The sequence below is a fragment of the Periplaneta americana genome, chromosome 16 (genome assembly GCF_040183065.1).
Source record: "Periplaneta americana isolate PAMFEO1 chromosome 16, P.americana_PAMFEO1_priV1, whole genome shotgun sequence".
Lineage (NCBI taxonomy): Eukaryota > Metazoa > Arthropoda > Insecta > Blattodea > Blattidae > Periplaneta > Periplaneta americana.
The window spans coordinates 40,025,005-40,045,596 of NC_091132.1; the positions used below are offsets into that span (position 1 = coordinate 40,025,005).

At 34.0% G+C, this 20,592-nt stretch overlaps 1 protein-coding gene across 1 annotated transcript in view; it reads right to left on the bottom strand.

Annotated features, from left to right (window-relative positions):
- The window catches only part of Faf2 (Fas-associated factor 2), a 28,171-nt gene extending 23,156 nt beyond the window's left edge, over nucleotides 1–5,015 (bottom strand). Inside the window, exon 1 of the mRNA XM_069815169.1 lies at nucleotides 4,827–5,015. Within this exon, the coding sequence (XP_069671270.1) occupies nucleotides 4,827–4,883 (57 nt within the window). The 5' untranslated portion in view covers nucleotides 4,884–5,015. The remainder of the gene's footprint in view (nucleotides 1–4,826) is intronic.
- Between the last annotated feature and the right edge of the window lie 15,577 nt (nucleotides 5,016–20,592).

A 20,592-nucleotide genomic window follows, 5' to 3' on the forward strand; every position in this document is an offset into this window, starting at 1 on the left:
TACTAACCTATGAGAGGTCAAAGGATAAAAGGCACAATGTTTTAACAAACTATTAATGCTAAGAGGTATGTGAAAATTATTTTGCAACTCTTCTTTGACGAGATAACAGAGAAGGAGCATGCTTTTGTCTTTTTCCAACAGGATTCTGCAATAGCACATACAGCTCATTATTCTATGGACAAACATCATATATAGTATTTGAGGACAAAATTATCACTAGGAAATGTGTAACTATTTCTATCACCTAACTTGTTCTTTTATCTCTGAGAAACTTTAAAAGATAAAATATATATAAAAATAAACATACCCTGAAAGAATTTTAAAATAGCATCCAGGGAACATTGCCTCCATTTCTCTAAGTAAACTGCTGCAAGTGATGCATCATTGCTTAACACTTTTAGTCTGGAGGTATTTAAAAATCCAGCATGCGAGTAAGTTACACCTGTGCTGGTGATTTCAAATGCCCCCACTATGAAAAATTTTCGTGAGGTGGCAACATACGGCAATACTTGGACATTGGGATATTTATTTTTAACCATGAATATTAGATGAAATGAAGTGTCGAATGGTTAAGGATTCACATTGATATGACAGTTGGTTTTCTCGATAAAGACTCTCAAATTTGAAGCACGCAGGAGTCAGGAAATTATTGGCAATTTAAATGTCAGGCATACTAGTACTATCACTGCATCTGAAGTGTTAAGGAGATGCCACAAATGTTTGGAACAAGAAGACAAACAGTTTCAGCATTTCACTGTTTATTTTCGGTGCAACATTTAACTGTTTATACTGGTAATTAATAATATTTTTTATGGATACTCTAGTTTGGGGATTGTCAAACCACTTATAACATACTCTCTCTGTAACCAGCGCATGGAGTGCATTAGCCAACAGTCTTAGTTGCTGTTTTGTGGTAAAGAATTATACTCACCCAGTACTAGACCACCCAAAGTGACACAAAGTTTATCTAAATATTTATAGCATAAAATACACAATACTGACGAATGGTATTGTAAATATGTAGGCCTACCTTACATAGTTTACTTGAAATACTGCATCCAATAAAGATACAAGATCATGCTTTATTTGCTGCATTATTTATTGAACATAATTTTTCATATGATAAGATATTATCTGTTCATTAGATTTTAGCTATTGCAAAGTGTGCATTCGTTGAAAATGAACATTTTAATTTAAGTAAATGTTGCATTTGGCAGCCATGTTCTGTTTCTAACCAAAATATTGCTGCTGTCTCTTTTCGTAGTTAGCACAATTTGTTTTCCAATGTTTTTTAATGTGTAGGCCTACATAATAATTTCTACATCATGAAAACACTATACTTGTGTATCACACAGAGACTAAAACATATTCACTTCTGGCACCAGATCTAACAAAACAAAGATGCATGTTACATGTACATTGGACTATGAATCATTCCATTCACACACAGAACAGTACAATGGTATTATTGTCCGGGTACTGTATGTAGTTACTGTAGATAAGAAATTTGAACAGGTGCTGTCTCTCTAAAATAGCAATATTGTTGGTGTTACAAAGCCTCACATTACAAACATAGCTTCAAACACATCAGAGATCTATCATAATGGGATGAGAAATTCTAAGGATAAGTTATTCCAAATATATGATGATGATGATGATGATGATAATAACAATAATAATAATGTTATCATTTACAGCAATGTTTCGAAATAAATATCCCTGTTATGAAGAGCCAAGACTGGTTTATGAGCTATACAGTAAACCCTAGAAATAAGATAAATTTACTTTCTTCTTTTCTTACTCAGTGCAAGCAAGTTGCAAAGGAAATATCCTGCTAAGATAAAAACAAAGCCTGATTTTATATAGGTATAACATTGATACTTGACAGCAGCAATAATTAGTCTAACAAAAAATAAAAGAAGAAGAAGCAGCAGCAGCAGTCTATACCAGGAATGCACAGGAATGCAGAACTGGGGAAGAGAGGGGTGGAAGCATGGGGAAAGAGTTTGTTCTCTGTCCATAATCCCCAGCCTTGAATTACGTATCTGTGACATCTGCAAGCACACTGAATGCATATTTCCTCTCCCCCTACTATAACCATGACGTGTGGGGGTGAAAGGGATGAGTCACGTGTTCCGGCTTGTGACGTGTGCCACAACTGTACCACAGTTTTGCATCCCTGGTCTATACATACATATATTCCTGGATAGATTTCAGCATACAGTGACAAGGCTGACTGCGATTGCTGTGCTTGTTTTGATGTTCCTTGCATTAATGAATTGGTCTGTTATTTTGTCTTAATGCTTTAATGAAGGCCAGTACATTAGTTTTAGTGCCTGATCAGAGGGATTGTGTTGTACTATGTTTTACCCTCTGCTGGCATATAAATATTGCTAGTTTATGGGTAGGTTATGTTAAATGAGGGAATAGCTAAGTGACAGGAGGCCGTGGACTGTGCCAAGGTTAGAATGGGTTAGATGATGGGATAGCTAAGTGATAGAGGGCCGAGGACTCTGGCAAGGTAGAGTTTATTATTGCTTTTCATTCTATTATAGTAGTTTGTATGAATTCCCCAAGTCGAATCAAGAAGTTCTGAATAAATTTTGTAGAGAAAATGTGCTATACTTGTATTTATTCTAAAGTGTGTTTAGTGTAATATGTAGAGCTCGAAAGTTAAGCAAAATGCCGTTTTTAACTGGGTATATATACGAAAGAGTTTCATAGAGAAAAACATATTTTCGCACATTTTGGGATGGTGGACTAGTTTTTATTTTACTTTTTTTTTTTGTCTATTTTAGCTTCTGTTGCCTATTTTAGGTTTAATACCTTATTTTGTATTTCCTTTTTTTGCATATGATGGGTATTTTCTGCTATTATGTATATATTAAATAATCAGTAGAAGGAAAAAGTTGTACGAATTCTGGATAGGTATATTAAAAATATAAATGAAAATTTATTTTATAAACGAAGCACCTGTTACAAAAATTAAACAATGTTTTTGTATAATGGGAATCTCTATTGAAAATCTCACTCCACATAAATACATTTTAAATTATTTGTGGTGACATGGCTAAAACCAGCCCTAAGCTGGTCAGTCAGCTGAGAGGATTGGTGGGACCAGTTACTGCTATTGCATCTTACACCTCAACGCAGTTGGTTTCTCCCATCTGAGAGGTTCAGTTTCTACACATTCCATGAAAACAGGGCGAAGAGGGAATAAGAATAAATTCTTTGGTGCTATTGTTACAATGAGTCCATTCACACAATTGGTTAGTATGTTTTAAGTATGCTCCAGTCACTTCGGTGGAAGGAGAACAATCTTTTCCAGCGATGAGAAACATTCTTTCTGACAGTTGAGAACTTGAAAAAAACATCTTGTTGTGGCATGTAACCAAGGAAATTAAGAGCAAGTACTGAAATGTGATACAGAGGCTTATTATACTGTATAGGCTATATTAAATTAGCCACTATTTTGATGATTTTACTGTCTATTTTCGTGACTTTTAAATTACTATTTTTAACATTTTAACTTACTGCCTATTTCTTGAATATTATGTGCCTATTTACCTGCCTATTTTACCCAAAATAAATACCTGAACTTCCAGGCTCTAGTAATAATTTTACTAGTCAGTGATGTATGCAATGGAGGGGGAAAGGGACTGACCACACTACCCATTCATTATCTCCTGGCTTAGTTGACTCATGAGTGATACCTTATTGGTTTCGGGTAAATTTCCAAACACGGATTCAAACCTGTCTGCAACAATTGTATTTATTCACTACTGTAAATCAAATAGTAAAGGTTTCCTACAGAGTTTTGCGTATGAAATGTAAGCTTTCCTGAACAGTGATATAATGATAGGACTACTAACATTCACTTGCAATTACGTAAATTACAAAAACTAGAAACAGAAACCAATGTAAACATTTATTTTCCTGTCCTCCGATATTACCCAGGTTAATATCGACAAAGCAACTGTTAAAGAAATAAAATATAAATAGGCCTATAATATGTTCATTAGATCTGGTGAAATCCCGATCTGGTAAAATAACAGCAAAGTATAGGCCTAGGCCTGTAATGAGTAGATATCTTACATTTAATTTTATAATGATACAATAAGATTAATGCTAATCTTTTCGATACAGTATAATGAAATGGGCTTCCTCATCTTTTGTGTATCATGGCTGTGTTATAACTAGATGGAAATAACTGTGATGTCGCTTACATAGGCTACATACACATGGACAGTGATATAATTTTATTCTCGTCTGTGTCATGGAACGAAATTTGTAATTCCAGTATAATTAATGAAAATATACAATTACATTACACATCCTACTACAGACAAGTTTCCTAATAAAAATACAATAAACAGTGTACGCCTATTATTTCAACATGTTACTGCAAGATACCACACTATGGCGAAATATATCAAATTAACAAATTTCTGTTTGCTTACTTCGTATTTTCACCGTCCTAATAGAGAATTAACAAAATTGTAAATAGGGACTACCATAAAAAAGGTTTGGCAAAATTTTCTTTGAAATAAAATTTAAAAATAGGCTATTTACCATGAGTAATATTACATCTTCCTTTTATTTCGTCTTGTTAGATGATTAAAATACATATACAAATATATATCCGAAAGAATTACTGCTATCATCGGTGTACAGTATTTTGACAATCCGACATGGAAAACTAACCTCACCGAGAAAAACATGCAAAACAGTCCAATCTCGATCAATAGGCATATTTACTTCACTCTGATCAGCTGATGATTTGGCCTTTTGACCATTGCTATTATGATAAAATAAACACACATTACCTGAAATTGAAGGATCTTTTCAGTCTCTTCAGCAGTTAAGCTTAAATTGTCTGCCATGACAAAACACTTTATACGAAAATTTCTTGATTTATAACTTATGAACGCTAGCAGCTCGTAGTGCTATAGTAGAGAATAAAACAACTTCCATACAGACAAGCATTTCTTCGTCGCAAAATAAACACTGAAGCAAAGAATAACCGCGGTACTCTTGTTGACCTGAAGAATTATAGCGAAATGTATTTGGAAATAATACAGACAAGAAATTTATACAACCGAAAAAGAAGAATTATGCCATGTTTCAAATTATGACAATGCATTCTTGAAAGGATATTGAAACAAGAATTGATTCGAGGAAGTGAAACGTCAAAATATGAAGTATTTTGTGAAAGAAACAAGGAAGGAATTAAAATGAAGGTGGGATAAATGCTACGTAGTGAAATAGAGCGTGCACATTTTCTGTCATTTTCCTCAGATTGTTTCACAGAATTATACAAATTTGAAGTAAAGATAAGCTATCATTCTCACAACAATTAATTTTTGGCTATGGACGGGGACTCGTGTGTATTATGAAGCGAAATTACTGCGTGTAAATAATAGACGCATTAAACGCAATAGCGATATGCTGCTAGCGTGAAAGCACGAATAGGAAAATGCTGGAGTTTGTGAAAATGATGGGGGGGGGGGGGGTGATTTGAAACGAAAGGCTCGGGACAGGATCATCAACCGTGTGAGATGGCCAAGAGCAGGTTGTGAGATTGATAATTGCGCATGCGCGGAAATCTCATGCACTGCCAGTGGGTTGCTTAGTTGCTTACCGGTATATACACTGTCTGTGCGATCCTTACAGTGTTGCCAACAGGACGGAAATTCTGCCATCTCACACGGTCGATAATCCTGCCCCGAGCCTCTCGTGATAATCCATGGTGTGATCAGGGTCGTTGGCCTGAACCAGTATTGCAACTGAAGCATGCAGAAAGTCGCCAAACTATTCATAAGTCGCTAGATTACTTATCATCAATAGAGAAAGTGTAGCTATTTGTATCGCAAGAGCGTTGGAAAAAGTAGCTAAAAACCATATTGAAGTAATAGCGAAGTTAAGAAATTGTCCCCGAAAAAGTAGACAGATTTAGTGACAAAGTCGTTAAATTGGTGACACTGCTTTTGATGTTATAGTTCGAAAATCACAGCTCCGAATAATCGCCACCTCCGCCTACTATAGGATGACCAGATTCCCAAAATAAAAAAAAAAGGGGCACTTATATTAATAAGTTGGCATGTTGTAGTTCAGTCAACTGTCCGAAGACAGATCTGAACCTCACAAGTGATACCAATAAGGCACCACTTATGAGGCAACTAGGCCAGGAGATAATAAGATAGGGTGGCCAGTTCCTTTTCCCTTCCATTGCATACATCGTCGACTAGCTACATATTACACTAGTCAGACTTCAGATGCATACAACCAATTGTTCTTCCTTTGACACATATTGTCAAGTGAAATGTACTGCCTGATAATAGCTGTACATGTCAGCCAGAACCTCAATCAGAGAATAAAATTGGCATGAATTAACATAACATTTAAACATTCATTATTACTTGTGTTTACATAATGTCAGCGAGCACCTTGTCTTTGATGTAATGGCACAAAAAGAAGTCACACGGTATCAGGTTCGGTGATCGTGGGGGCCACTGTTGTTTTTGACATGTCCAGTTCTCTAGCTACAATTTCTGTTGATTTCTGTGAACTGCGCACAGAACATGTCCGCACATGATCTCTATCTTCCTCTGAGATTAATGGACGATCAGGTGATTTTCCTTCACACAGAAAACCTGTTTCTTTAAATTATTTGCAAATTGAATTTTCGCTAGGTGGGTGCTTTTCGAATTTTATACGAAATATATGTAGGACAGTAAACACTGACCTAGTAGTGTGAAATTCCAAAACGCAGAATGATTTCTCCACCTGCATAGCAGTCATTGCATAACAATAAGGAATGCAAGCTGCAGCTGAACAAAATAAAATGGTCTCGTGGCAGAAATGTGAACTCTGGGCTTAACAAAACATACACAAACTGTTTGAGTTCCTTGTTCGTTCTGGACTGGTTTCATTAACATAAGTTCAATAGTTTACTTGCAATAAAGTTTTGTAACTCCTCAAATCTTTATGAAACACAGTGTATTTGTAATTTCATTTGAATTAATTAAATAAACTATTTTTTAAAATTAAATATATTCATCATTGGACCAATAGCATTATGTATCATTTATGCTCCATGTATATTAGAATCTATTATCTAACATTCGCAGAGACCAATCAGTGTTCTGTAGTGCTATGAAGTGCCAAAACATTCGATAAGTCTTTTTGGTAGTGGCGGTAGTGAAAGTCTGAGAATAGCAAAATAGATGATAGAGTGGTTGATGTTTCAGAGAATAGTTAAAGGTTAAATAAACTTTATGTAACAGTAGAGAATATATAAGGTATGTGCAGATGTATCTTCGGATGTTTCAAATAATATGTCCATATAGTCAGATATTCAGAGCTAGTTAGTTGTGGTTGTGAGGTATTCTGTACTCCTTTTCTTTGTGACACAAGTCAGCATAACTGTGCAAAACATGTTACATTACAATCTTTCTTTATTATAGACGCTTGTTACTACCTATCTTATTTAATATACTCCACATTACTAAAATTTTGAAACTTGAGGTAATTAGGGGGGAGAGAACTGGTTGTTAGAAAATTAGAACATCTCTGATCAGACCTGTGATTGCATATGAATGCCCAATTTGGGGTGGTGCATCACATTGTCATCTAAATAAGTTGTAAATCTTAAAAATATAAATATTATGATTATGTATTAATGCACCTTGGTATGTAAGAAACAATCAATTGAAGCCGTGAGATCAATAACCATTCAAGTCCATTTCTGGCCATTCATTTTTTGCAAATTCGAAATTAAATTTAGGATATTTCCACAAGTGTTACGACTTTAAAAGTTGATATACTACTTTGTCTTTATCTCTGAAACAACCAGAAATATTACGTGCAAAAAATGATTAGATGAGAAATAAAAAAAAAGTTTTTTTGCATTTTTCTTGCATTTAACTTGAATGGTTATTGATCTGACTGCTTCAATTGCACAATGATCTTCAGGTTCAAGCAGTGAAAGAACACATTATTAAAAACTTTCCCAATATTTTTTCTTCCGTTTAACTCTTGCTTATCCTACTGGAAATCTTCAATCTTTGTCAGGACTTAACTTCTCCCTTTCACATCCATTAACAAACTGTCAGAACATAGTCATTCATCATCAATTTTCCTAATTCTTGATGTAAAAGTTCATTTTGAATGGCTCATTCTTTTAAATTATTTTCTTCTCAGTCTTAAATATTTTAGCAAATCCTTAAAATTTAATCATTACCGTATTTAAAACCTTTAGATAAGATGCTTACATGATCATTTATGTAAGATACTGAATAGGAGTCTTTTTGGGCTTTATTATAACAACATTTGTTTAAACATAAGCTGTAGGACTTTTAGTGCCGGAAAGCTTAATAAAATGGGATGAAAAAAAGATATGCCACTTTCTTTGTATTGATCAGTCCCCCCCCCCCTTATTCATAGAATATAAGACTATGTCATTGCATGAAACAGTGTTGTGATGGATTTACCTTGGAAAAACAATAGAGGATGTCCTTGCCAATCAGACGAGTGAGAGTATATTAACATTTTTCTTCTGCAATGAAGGAAATAATAACGTAACATTTTCTTTAGAATGTGATTAACTAATTACATGTTGAACAATATGGAGAAATTTATAACATACCAGTACTAACATATTAGGAAGGACAATTGAACTACAGAACAGCAGTAACACTGGTGTAGTCCAGAAGTGGGGCGTTTGCCTACTGATTCTGAGCTGCGCTCGGACTTGGGTTCGATTCTCGGTTAGGCTTATTTTCTGGTTGGTTTTCTCTGAGGTTTCCTTAAGTGTCTTCCCAAGTTCTTTTCCTGTTTATTACCAAATACCACTTAGAGTAAATTCTCGAATTTGTGTAATGATATGAACCATTATTGCACGCACTCACCTGTAGTTACACACAGCACATGTGCACATGTTCCTCATTACCAGGGGCGTATATTGCAGATGTTCAAGGTGTGCGCTGGACACCCTGTAAATTCGGTAATCTCATTTTTTATTTTAAGTTGTTTTATATAATGCAACAATAATTTTAATTTATCACAATTTAAATGCGTGGCAATCTCATTGGAAGTTGACGTATATAGTTCAAGACTAATTTTAATTCATTACCATTTAAATATTTTAAATGCCTGCTGGTTGAATGTGCACACCATCCCCAGAATGGCTTTCGTTTTATAACGTACGCTCTGCCTGACGAAGTGGGATGAGATCTGGTCTGGTTGTCCTGTCCCTACAAAAGAACATTCCCTGCTGAGAGTTACTGCTATAATTCTTTGCGTGCAAGGAGGCATGGTGGGGATACTCGCTTCTCTCAAGCTCACAGGTCGTCCTGTATACAGGCAGCTCAACTTGTCGATAGCGTTACAAAATATTGTGTTTGACGTGTGTGTTTACTGTTTGTGTGAGTGAATTTACTGTGTTTAGGTTTTACTAGGGTTCATAGTTGTGTGCCAGCGCAGGTGAACAATTTAAATTACTTATTTAATGATAATAGCACTTGGAAATGTACACTGTAAAAGATCTTTTGCAAAAGCCATTCTCTTCTCGCTCACTAGGAGAGAAATTACATATAGTGAATAAGGATAGGCCGAATTTAGTGCAACAATATAAAACAAAAAGTGAACAATATACTAGACATTTTCCTATTTCACAATATGAAATTGTAGAATAGTTAGCGGGTTGTGGAACTTCAAACAGGTTATTTTGCTGGCCATGGTTATTATTTGATCATAAATAATGCAATTTTGGACGTTATTTGTAGTTGCCTCCTTTCTCCGGCATTTGCAGGGCAGTCATTGAAACAAGGTGATTAATTTTTAAGAAGTTGTGGTGCGAGTACTTTGAATAATATTTAAATGTCATTTTCTTTTACTTGTATATCATTTTTCCTTTAGTTTAAGGACATTTTAATGATCATTTTAAGTAGATTTTTAGGTCATCAACATCCGCCCCATAGTTATTATTTATAAATAATACTAAATTATATATTAAAAAGGGCAGTTAATGTTGACCCGATATTTCACTTAGGCCTATAATAATTGTGCGAGATAGACCAACTATATATTTTTAACAGAACACCCAAACTCCAGGTTCAGCATATGCCACTGCTCATTGCTCCACTGTCCTCAATTGATCGTGCGTACTAGGAGGAATGCATGTTCTGGTGATGTTCCACTGTTATCGATGGATTGATCTTGGTGCTTTCTATTGTGACCAAATAATATTATTGGTAAGGATACTAGAATTTTATGGTTACGCATTGAAAAGTAGATCGATTTTTGTGACAGATTGCCTAGAGTTCAGTGACAGGATTAGAGGGCTTGGTGATGTACTAAAGGTTAGATTAACTTGTTTAGGTTAGTGTCGATTTCAGTGGCAAGACTTGATCTACAATATTAGTATAAATTAAAGGATAACAAAAATTATATTATGAATACATCCTAAGAATGGGAGATCACCAAATGCCACAGAAATTTCTAAATGACAAACTCAGAACCAGGATATTGTGAGCATATCTATAGGAGAGATAGGGACATCAGTATGAGTCACTCTAGAATGGTCAACAATGCTCATTCTCCCATTCTTGTGTAGGATGATGATGCTGATGATGATGATGATGATGATGATGATGATGATATCAACAACGATTATGATAATAATAACTTAATAGAGACAAAAACTGTGTTACTGAAGAAAAATGAGAATAATTTACATTTTATTTTCTTATCAGTGACTACAATACATGGATTCACAGATTGTGTGGCTGACTACAGTTACTAATGGAATGAGCATGATAACTTAATAAAATAAGTTGTGGTTTCTTTTCAGGACAACTATTTAAATTGGTTTCTAGAGCTGCAGTTTTCATTACGTCCATTTTCTTTTATTAATGTCACAAAAAGACACTGAAGATGTACAGAGGCTACATAAAGAGAAAATAAATATTTTATATATATACTGCCGCATGTCTATTTTAACCAGACACATCAACATCATAGGCATTTTTACCATTAAGAAAGAACTCATGCTATCTTGTAACTAAAATATTGCTGATTGAAAATTATTTTTATTCACAAAATAAAAGGACAATATCTTAATTGAATAAGGAATGGTAAGAAAGTGACTGAAAGTTTCAATCTTGGTTCATGATCTATAAAAGAATTATGTAATAGGTTATCAGAATACTTTGTAATAAACATTCTGATTAGTATTTTTAACTCTATGGTACAGGTATCGATTACCTCTGATTGACGTTCTGGTTGATAAATCTATTATCAGGCAGTACAACTCACTTGATGATGTACGCCAGAGGAAGAACAATTGTTGCATACATCTTAAATCTAATCAGCAATGTATGAAATGAAGGGGAAAGGAACTGACCACCCTATCCATTACCTCCTGGATTAGTTGTCTCATGGCTGATGCCTTATTGATGCCACTTACGAGGTTGCAACCAGTCTTCGGACTGGTAATTCCTATGTCATAAGTTTAGTACTAGGTAGTTTCAACATTTGGATACCCCCTGGAATAAGTGTCTAAGTAATAGGGAAAGAATGTACCATATACTGGTACCCTTATTCCGTGGGGGTATTCATTTGTAGTTGTTAAGATACTACAGGCAAGGTAGGTACTTCGTTACCTACAGTGAGTTGAATAAATTATTCACATTTGAATCTTTTATTTCATTAAACTGGTACACATTTTCATTTCTTATATACGCCTCATCATCTCATCATAGGCTGAAAGCTGACGTGTACCCATACAGTATTTTGAATTAGAAATACAGTATTTCTCAGCTTGCATAAGGGACTGCACCATATTTTTGACTTTACGATGAACATCTCTATGTAAAGATTAATTTTTGTTCCTGCAGAATATATCTGTTATGATAACAATGGTTATTAGAGGAGAAAAATTCGCTCCGGTGCTGGGGATCGAACCCGGGTCTTTGGTTCTACCTACCAAGTGCTCTAACCACTGAGCTATGCCGAAGTTCAATCCATAGCACCAGATCGAATCCCACTCTTCTAGTGTTTTTCCCTTTGTGGCCTGACTCCAAGTTCGACATAATTAATTTTTGTTCTTACAGAATACATCTATTATGATGACAATGGTTATTAATCTTTACGTAGATTCTTCGCCCAACAGTGCATAATAATGTGGAATCCCAGCCACCAAGTCACTCAATTGAGTCCGCTCCTTGTATCAAGGCAGTTGACTTAATATATGTCAACATATATGTCGAACTTGGAGTCAAGTCACAAAGAGAAAAACATTAAAGGAGAGGGATTTGATCTGGTCCTGTGGATTGAACTTCGGCGTAGCTTAGTGGTTAGAGCACTTTGTACGTAGAACTAAGGACCTGGGTTCGATCCCCGGTGCCGGAGCAAATTTTTCTTCTCTAATAACCAATGAACATCTCATCAAATATGTATAAAATACAAAAAGTAACCCAGTTAAAGTGAATAGGACACTTCGTTCTCACTGATGAACTATTAAGTTATTTAAATTGAATAAATAGCAACTTGTCTGTGGTAATATATAAATTAATAGAAGAATAAAACATTTATTGAATTGAGAATTTATTAAATCATAAATAAAAGTTATTTCACATCTCAGAATATTTACTTTTGTTCTCAGCAAATTAAAAAATATTACTGCCATAAACAATTGAAAATAGTCCAAAAAAGAAAATACATTTTAATATAATATTTTTCAACAAAACAAAAATAGCTGAAATTATACTTCAGAATAATGGATACTTCACAGAAAAACACGAAAGAAAAAAAGCTGATTTGTATTATTAAAGAATTATTGTTTACATCTCACATATGACGTAATTCAAGTCTGCAATAGGATCTTCATTCACAGTGTTTGATGAAAATTTCACGATATTCATAATTAATGTATTGAACATTCCACGATCTATATGACTTCAAGGATATTTCAGTTCTTTCCTTGCTTAATTGGCTTTGTAATATTCCAACAAATGTGTTTTGTATAAATATTGTTGGCTTAGCATAGTTAAAATAGTAGGCCTATCCTATCATGGAAATTACCTATCACACTAGCATTTCTATTTAATCAGTATTTTTCCTCAGTTTTTTATAAATTAAGGATCAAGTTTGATGATGAATGAAAGGGAGGATTCTGTTTTAGCAGACCGCAGATAGACTATGGGTATTTTTCCTCATAATAAAGCAGCCCTATGAATTTCTTGTTTGTCGTAATAGTTAATTTACTTCTGGAAATGATTTTTCTTCTTTCATCTGCAATGCACCAGCAATTTTATTATAGGCCTACAGTAGAACATTAAAAGATTACGTTGAGTAGCCTATTAGACTGTATTCTGAATGATCTAATAAGATTTATTATTCAGTTCGTCATAGTAAAACAAAATTCCAACTAATGTACTTACAGAAAATTAAGTCACCAACAGAGACGAAAATATAAATAAAAATCTTGTTCTGAGTTCTGAAATACCAGTAGTATTAAACTAACATACACTGTGTGTGTGTGTGTGTGTGTGTGTGCGTGCGTGCGATAAATAAATGGAAGGAAAGACTGTAAAAAGACAAGTAATGTACAGGCAGGCACGGAAAATAGTGTTTAAAGTGTATAATTATTTTAAAAACGTTGACGAGCAGAATGCTGTCGGCCATCACGTTGCAGGCTGCAACGTTGCCAACGCACAAGAAACAACTGCAGAAGCATGTGGTGTGCGTTTGCGAATTGTGCAAAGAATATTGTTAGTGAAGGAAACAGGGTATGTTTGGTGTCATTCTTACAGTAATCAGTGGCTAAGGTCATTATTGTCTTTTGAGAATTTAAATTCTCTCCTGTGCTATTTGTATTGCGCTCACACGTGAAATATGATGTGGCAATATTGTAAACTGCCTTGCTCTCACTCAGCATATTCCAAATCTCAGCGGACCGGTGGACATCAACAATGTCACACTGCAGCAAAATAGGAACAAAACTGCTGAAAGGTTCAAGGGCTATCATGGCGGCTGTAGGAGTGTTGTATGTACTATGCTAGCAAGATTTTTTGCGAAATTTTCATACTGTCATCTCACTCAAAGAAAAGAGAGCACAAACAATTTATTTTTTGAACCAGTAGTAAGTAATAACTAGTCTGTTGAAATGTTCGTTCATAAGCCATTAATATAACAAAACTGTTGGAAGGTTTAATGGCTATCATGGCAGCTGTACGAGTTGCTGTATGCGCTACACTAGCAAGATTTTGTGAAATTTTCATACTGTCATCTCGCTCAAGAAAAAGAGAACACAATTTATTTCTTGAACCAATAGTAATAACAATTGGTCCATTGACATGTTCGTTCATAAGCCATTAACATATTTTGTTTTACGATGTGCTCATTACAAAGAACACAGCAGGACACACCACCATGACACAACAATGCAAGATGTCATTCGTCTGCCAATTCCCACCCTTTACAAAAACCAATCGGATCCTCTGATGACGGCTGATGGACACTGTCACCACCTCTGCTATAGCGCTGGAGCATCAATGACGTCATTGCTGAGATTAGGAACACCGTGATGCCATCTGATTGCTCAGCGCTGAGATTCGGAATATGCTGACTGTCTGTCTCTCTTGACGCAAACGCTAGCAGACGTGAAACTAGACCCAACAGGGAACTTTTATTGTCATTTTTGGAGTCCCTGTGTTGATTTCAATATGAATCAGTAATTTATTTTCAGAGATACAAATATTTTTTTTTGTTTCCTGGTGTAATTTTATAGTTTAGTGTTAAGTAAACATCATTGAGTCGATTTACAAGTTTCTGCAACAAATATGCATAGGCATATTATAAAAGTTTAAGTGATATAGTGATAATCAGTTTGAAATAATGTAAAGCTGAAGTTCGTGTCTTTGCTAACTTATGGGCATTATTTTAGATTACAGACACTTGTAATGAATTTGTTTCGTTGCCAAATACATGTAAAGAAATTAAATAAAGGAAATAGTTTTTGTGAAACATTAAGAACACACTTCATTTATGTTTCAATACTCTGTACCAGAACTCACAGTTCAACTTTATCGTTTTGAAAAGAGTAAGGTGAAGTATAATATTTTTATTACAATAATATGAAATAAAAAATAGTTATTACATAGTTCCATCAACTCCAATTGATCTGCCCTGTTATTTTGAACATACGAGCGATAATGGCTGCAATGGAAAATAATGTGTGCATCTGAATGAGATATAATATCTGTTCACAAAGCAACTACCTGAAGAATGGAAACTAGAGTAAAACAAATTTGGCAAGGAAAAATTACTGATTACTAAACACATTTCAGTCTGAAACTGGAATAAAGAAAAAAATAAAAACGAAATACTTACCAGTACAATTTTATTCTTAATTTTATATGAAATTTGAAATTAATTGACTGTTTCCATTTACTACCAAATGTACTGACTGTAGTTCGGAATGTCATTTCGTTAATAGATTTTCATAAATGCCTTGAAATTTTGTACGAATATTTGTGAAAGGGCTTTTTATGTTACTAATATTCATGTTAAAAAAAACAGGATCTTCGTACTGCTTACTAATTGTCCACATTTACAATGGTCGCTCAGAAAGCCATGTCTCACATAATTCCCCCCTTAGACAAAAGAATACTGAATAAAACTGAAATTAGGACATACTGTAACTGTAAATGACTTTTGTATCAGTATTAAATAACTGTGTCTAATAGGACACCATTAACGAGAATGTGTTTCTTGATGATGCAACTATTCTTACAAAAAACAGTAGTATTCCACAAATAGAAATTTATCTTAAATTCTAAAGTCCTATCTTTCTGTACATTACACTGATATAAAATATATCATTTCTAATGATTTCCGATAAATGATAAGCACAGTACCGCCATTTCGTAGCACTTGTACTTAAACCGTTTTACCACAAATTTGGTCGACGGTAAAATAATAATTTTTACTCCATTTTGTATTGTATTTTTGGTCCAAGAAAAATACTCATCTAAAAGAAAAAGACAAATGTTTTTATAAAAGACGTGTATTATCCCTGGACTAAATATAGGTACACTACAATTGACGGTACTGTGTGTTAGGATCATGTTATCTATGAGTTCAATATTGTCATATCAATTTGTGATAGCAACTCCATAGTAATCAGTTGTTGATTATATTTTATGTTCCATTCTGTTATGTGTACCAAGAGTCTTATAGCCTATTAATAAAACTATTATTTATTATTAACGTCTTTAAATATAAGTTCAGAGAACACAACATGGTGCCAAAAGTACAATATAATTATATGATAATAACATGGTGAGTCATTTAGAACAATATATCGCTTGAAAACAAAGAAGAAATACTGCCAGTGGAACATACAGTACTGTACATCTCCAATTAATCTTTGAAAACTTAAAACTTACATTAAAGAAAATAATTAATGGTGTTGAATGTAAGATATGGTGACAGTGTTTTGAATTATATTTATTGGCCATCAATTAGAACAAGCGCCTGAGAAGAAGAAAATTGCAATCATGCTTCATAGCATTGGCGAAAAAGGTCTGAAAATTAAAAAATTTCTTTAATATGGATATATACGGTTATTCAAAAGTAAGTTCCCATTTTGAAACAGCTGTATCTTTTGTACATATCAGCAGTTTAGTTTCATATAGGTACCGTAAAGTGGGGTGACTTTGAACGCCGAGGTGACTTTGAACAGTAATTTTGCACCTTTCTAAATTAAATGCTGTACCCAATTGCGATAAAACTGCTTAAGTTGTCAATAAACCAGTTCAGTTCTTCACAATAGGGTACAGCATTTAATTTAGAAAGGCGCAAAATTACTGTTCAAAGTTACCTCGGCGTTCAAAGTCACCCCACTTTACGGTACTGTACCATTACTGTTTAGAAGGTTTGGGGTTTTTTTATCGATGCATGTTTCGTTGCTATGGTAACTGTGTCATGCTTGTATAAACAATAATTGAGGCATTGACATGGGAAAGGTCGTAACTGCCAAAAATTCGAATTTTTAGGTTTTTCATTGAGAAGGTAGTAAATGGCCATGCCAATGGCACAGAGAAGGTAGTATGTCCGTATGTAATGAAACGAAGTTGGAAACGTAGTCACTAGATGTAAGTTGTATGTGCACAGCTGTTGGCGCGGAGAAGGTAGTAACTCCTTTTACAACATCAGAGTGTGTCTAGACAAATATGGGCTAATAACTGTGCAGGGCAGAATAAGAATCGGATGATTCTAATGGTCCTGATTTACATTATTGCCAAGAAACGTTTTGATTCAGTGGACTTGAAATTCCTGGTTTCAGAACATTCCTACATGCCATGTGATTAGGAATTTGGCATCATAGAGAAAAGAAAAAGAAAAAAAAGATGCAAGACCATGGTTCCAGAAGAGGTAAGGCCTAATAATGTAATAATGATAAAGGATGAGGATTTCTTCGACTTTTCTGCAGAATGTGACAAGTTTTTGAATACAACTCCTATCAAAATCAGCACCCTCAACTGGATTAGACTCTCAAGAGCTGATTTTCCTCTAATAAAAACAAGACAGTCATTTAATGACCTTGAAATGTGGACAGAGCACAGGATTTTTAAGAAAGGACAGTCATTAACGTCAATCACTAACTTGCAGTGCTTGCAACGCCTTGAAAGAAGACCAGTCGTCCCTGATGCCAAAAAGAGAGACTTGTTACCTATTTTAGACTTCCTTGATGAAAAGTATCATGCATTTTACCGAAAAATTTGTGCATAATGTATAAATAACGTTAATTCTCAGTTTGGCTAAGGAGTGATTTCAATGTTGTATTTTCATAAAATAGGATTTCACAGATAAATCTGTGCCAGACTTTTCAAATTTCATATGCAACACAAACATGAGTGTATGCCTTTCATTTAAAGCAGTTTCTGTAATAATGTAAGTGAGAAAGTGCTCATAAATTTGTTTTTTGCTTCCCCTGAAAAATTTTGTTTTTGGCAGTTACTATCTTTCCCATATCAGCGCCTCAATTGTTGTTCAGAATACAGACGATAGTAGGAGAGTAATTTTAATAATTTTTACAATGGTTTTACCTTTACATGATATCAACGTTACTGTCTGATGTGGTTTTACATCACATTTCATAATAGGACCATATTTCTATGAAGAAATTGAAAATGGACAAACAAAAACAGTGACAGTAACTGAGCAGCGATATTTTCAAATGTTGCAAGACTTTGCAATACCAGCATTACAGAATCATGAAGTCGAAAACATTGTTTTCATGCAAGACGGCACTCCACCTCACATACACAATAATATGAAAACACTACTGGGCAACACATTTGGTGATCGTGTAATTACTAGGCATATCCCGAACAGTTGGCCTTCTAGGTCACCAGACACAAATCCAGCTGACTATTGGTTATGGGGTTATCTAAAAGAAACAGTCAATATCGGATGTCACTGAAAACATTCGTAGGAATGTGCTTACTAATGCCATTTATAGCATAGAAGAACGACTATTTCTTATTGAACAACATGGTGGTGGTCATATTGAATTTTTTCGTGTTTTAATAAAATATCATTTCTTTACGAACAAACTGGTGTTTTTATTTTTGTGAAATCTAAAAATTTGACAAACTTATTACCACTTCAAAATGGGAACTTACTTTTGAATAACCTTATAAATAAAACACACACTACCAGTACCGGTATATGAAATATTAAAAAGACAAATATTTTGAACCACATAAAAAATTAACAGTGATGAGACATAATTTCTTCACAAGAACATAGAAACAAAGCGAAAGAAAAAATTATAAATTCTTAACAGATTTATCCAATAAAAGCAATAAATGTAAATAAATGTAAATTTGATACTCTCCAAGTTTCATTAGTTAAGAGGTACTGTATCCTTATTGCTAATATCAATTAAAGTTTGATCCATGTTCATCAACGTTTATTATAAGAAGTTGATCAAAATCTAGACGCAACAGAATCACTAGCAAAAACTGTAATTGCAGCTCAAGAAAATGCACAGAAAATGGAATCATCAAATTCAGAAAATATTTTACGTGTTGAAAATTCGAAATTTCATCACAAATGTCGATCTCCAAAGTCAAAAGTGATAATAAGAACTTTCAACACGGAATCATCAAGACAACCTCATTTTAATCACAGTCAAGATAACTCAATAAAGACAATAAATGTTTTTAGTAGATGTGGGCAGAGGCATAAAAATGTCCAGCTGCGAGAGTAAAATGCAGGTCATGTAATTATTTTAGCCATTTTGCTGAATTTTGCTTTAAAAATAAAAATAAATTAATGTCAGAATTATTGTAGAGTCATAGAATATTGCTAATACTAGATACCGATGCTCGGAAACAATGCTCTAAAATTCTTTTTATTGGCACATTGAAGTGTAGTAGTAATAATTATTTTGAGATATATTCATATTTCAATATATTAAATTTGTTAACAATAGAGATGAAATGTATATTAGATTCAGATGCTATATATCATGTTACATGTTTGACTATTGAATGAGAAGGCAGTATAAGCAGCCATCGGATGCATGAATGCGTTGGAGCAGGTGGTCCAAAATATATAGAAAAATTACTTTTGTTATATTATACCATTGTTGAGTCCAGCCAATGTAAGAATTTTTTCTTTTGTTCTCTTCAGTGCAAACAATTGAATTACCTGGTTCTTCCATTCAGGTAAGGATTTGATAATGTTGAAAAAACGTTTAATTGTACAGCGTTACAGATTTATTGTATTTTATTGTGTAGCATACTAAATCTAGACAATAATGATGTAAATATGCTTCATATGGGTTTAGGGTAATTGTGAATTACAGGAACGCCACTTCTTACCTTTTTTAAAATCGCTGAAATAAACTATAAAACGAAAGTATTCAAACAAAAAAAATCGTGTTCAAAGATTGAATTTGTGTATTTTTGGTCCAGGGAGCATCCCTTTTTGGTGCAAAGATAATTCGTTCGGCGTGTTTCTTAATTGAAATTATGAAATGGCGTTCCTGTGCTTCACATTTAATAAATTTTCTTCATATTGTGTCGATTTCTAGTTATGATTGTATCACTAGAGTAGGAAGACAAGGAAGGAAATCTCAAAAACTGAATCTATAATATTAACATGCATAGGCGGAGATAGAATGATTTCCTTGAGGAGGTGCAAAATAGGTTGGTAAAATAAGCTAACTCACAAATATGCAGGTACGTACTCGTTATCATGAACATATGAAAGCACCCACATGCATAAAAAAAAGACAAATATATACTTCGGAATATATACTGTATTTCTTTCACGTGTTAAAATTAGGTACCTTGTTGTTGACTAGTTTCAACCTGTTGTAGGTTATCTTCAAAACTGGGTGTTCCTGGTTTTCGCGTCTTCTGATTTACAAATATATACATGTAATGACAAAATAAACATTCATTACGCTCTCTGGAAGCTATATCTTGCTTAGCTAATTACCGGTACAATAAAATATTGATTGTATAAAATAAATATTGTCGATGTTTGTTATCAAGATCCTAAATCCTTGTT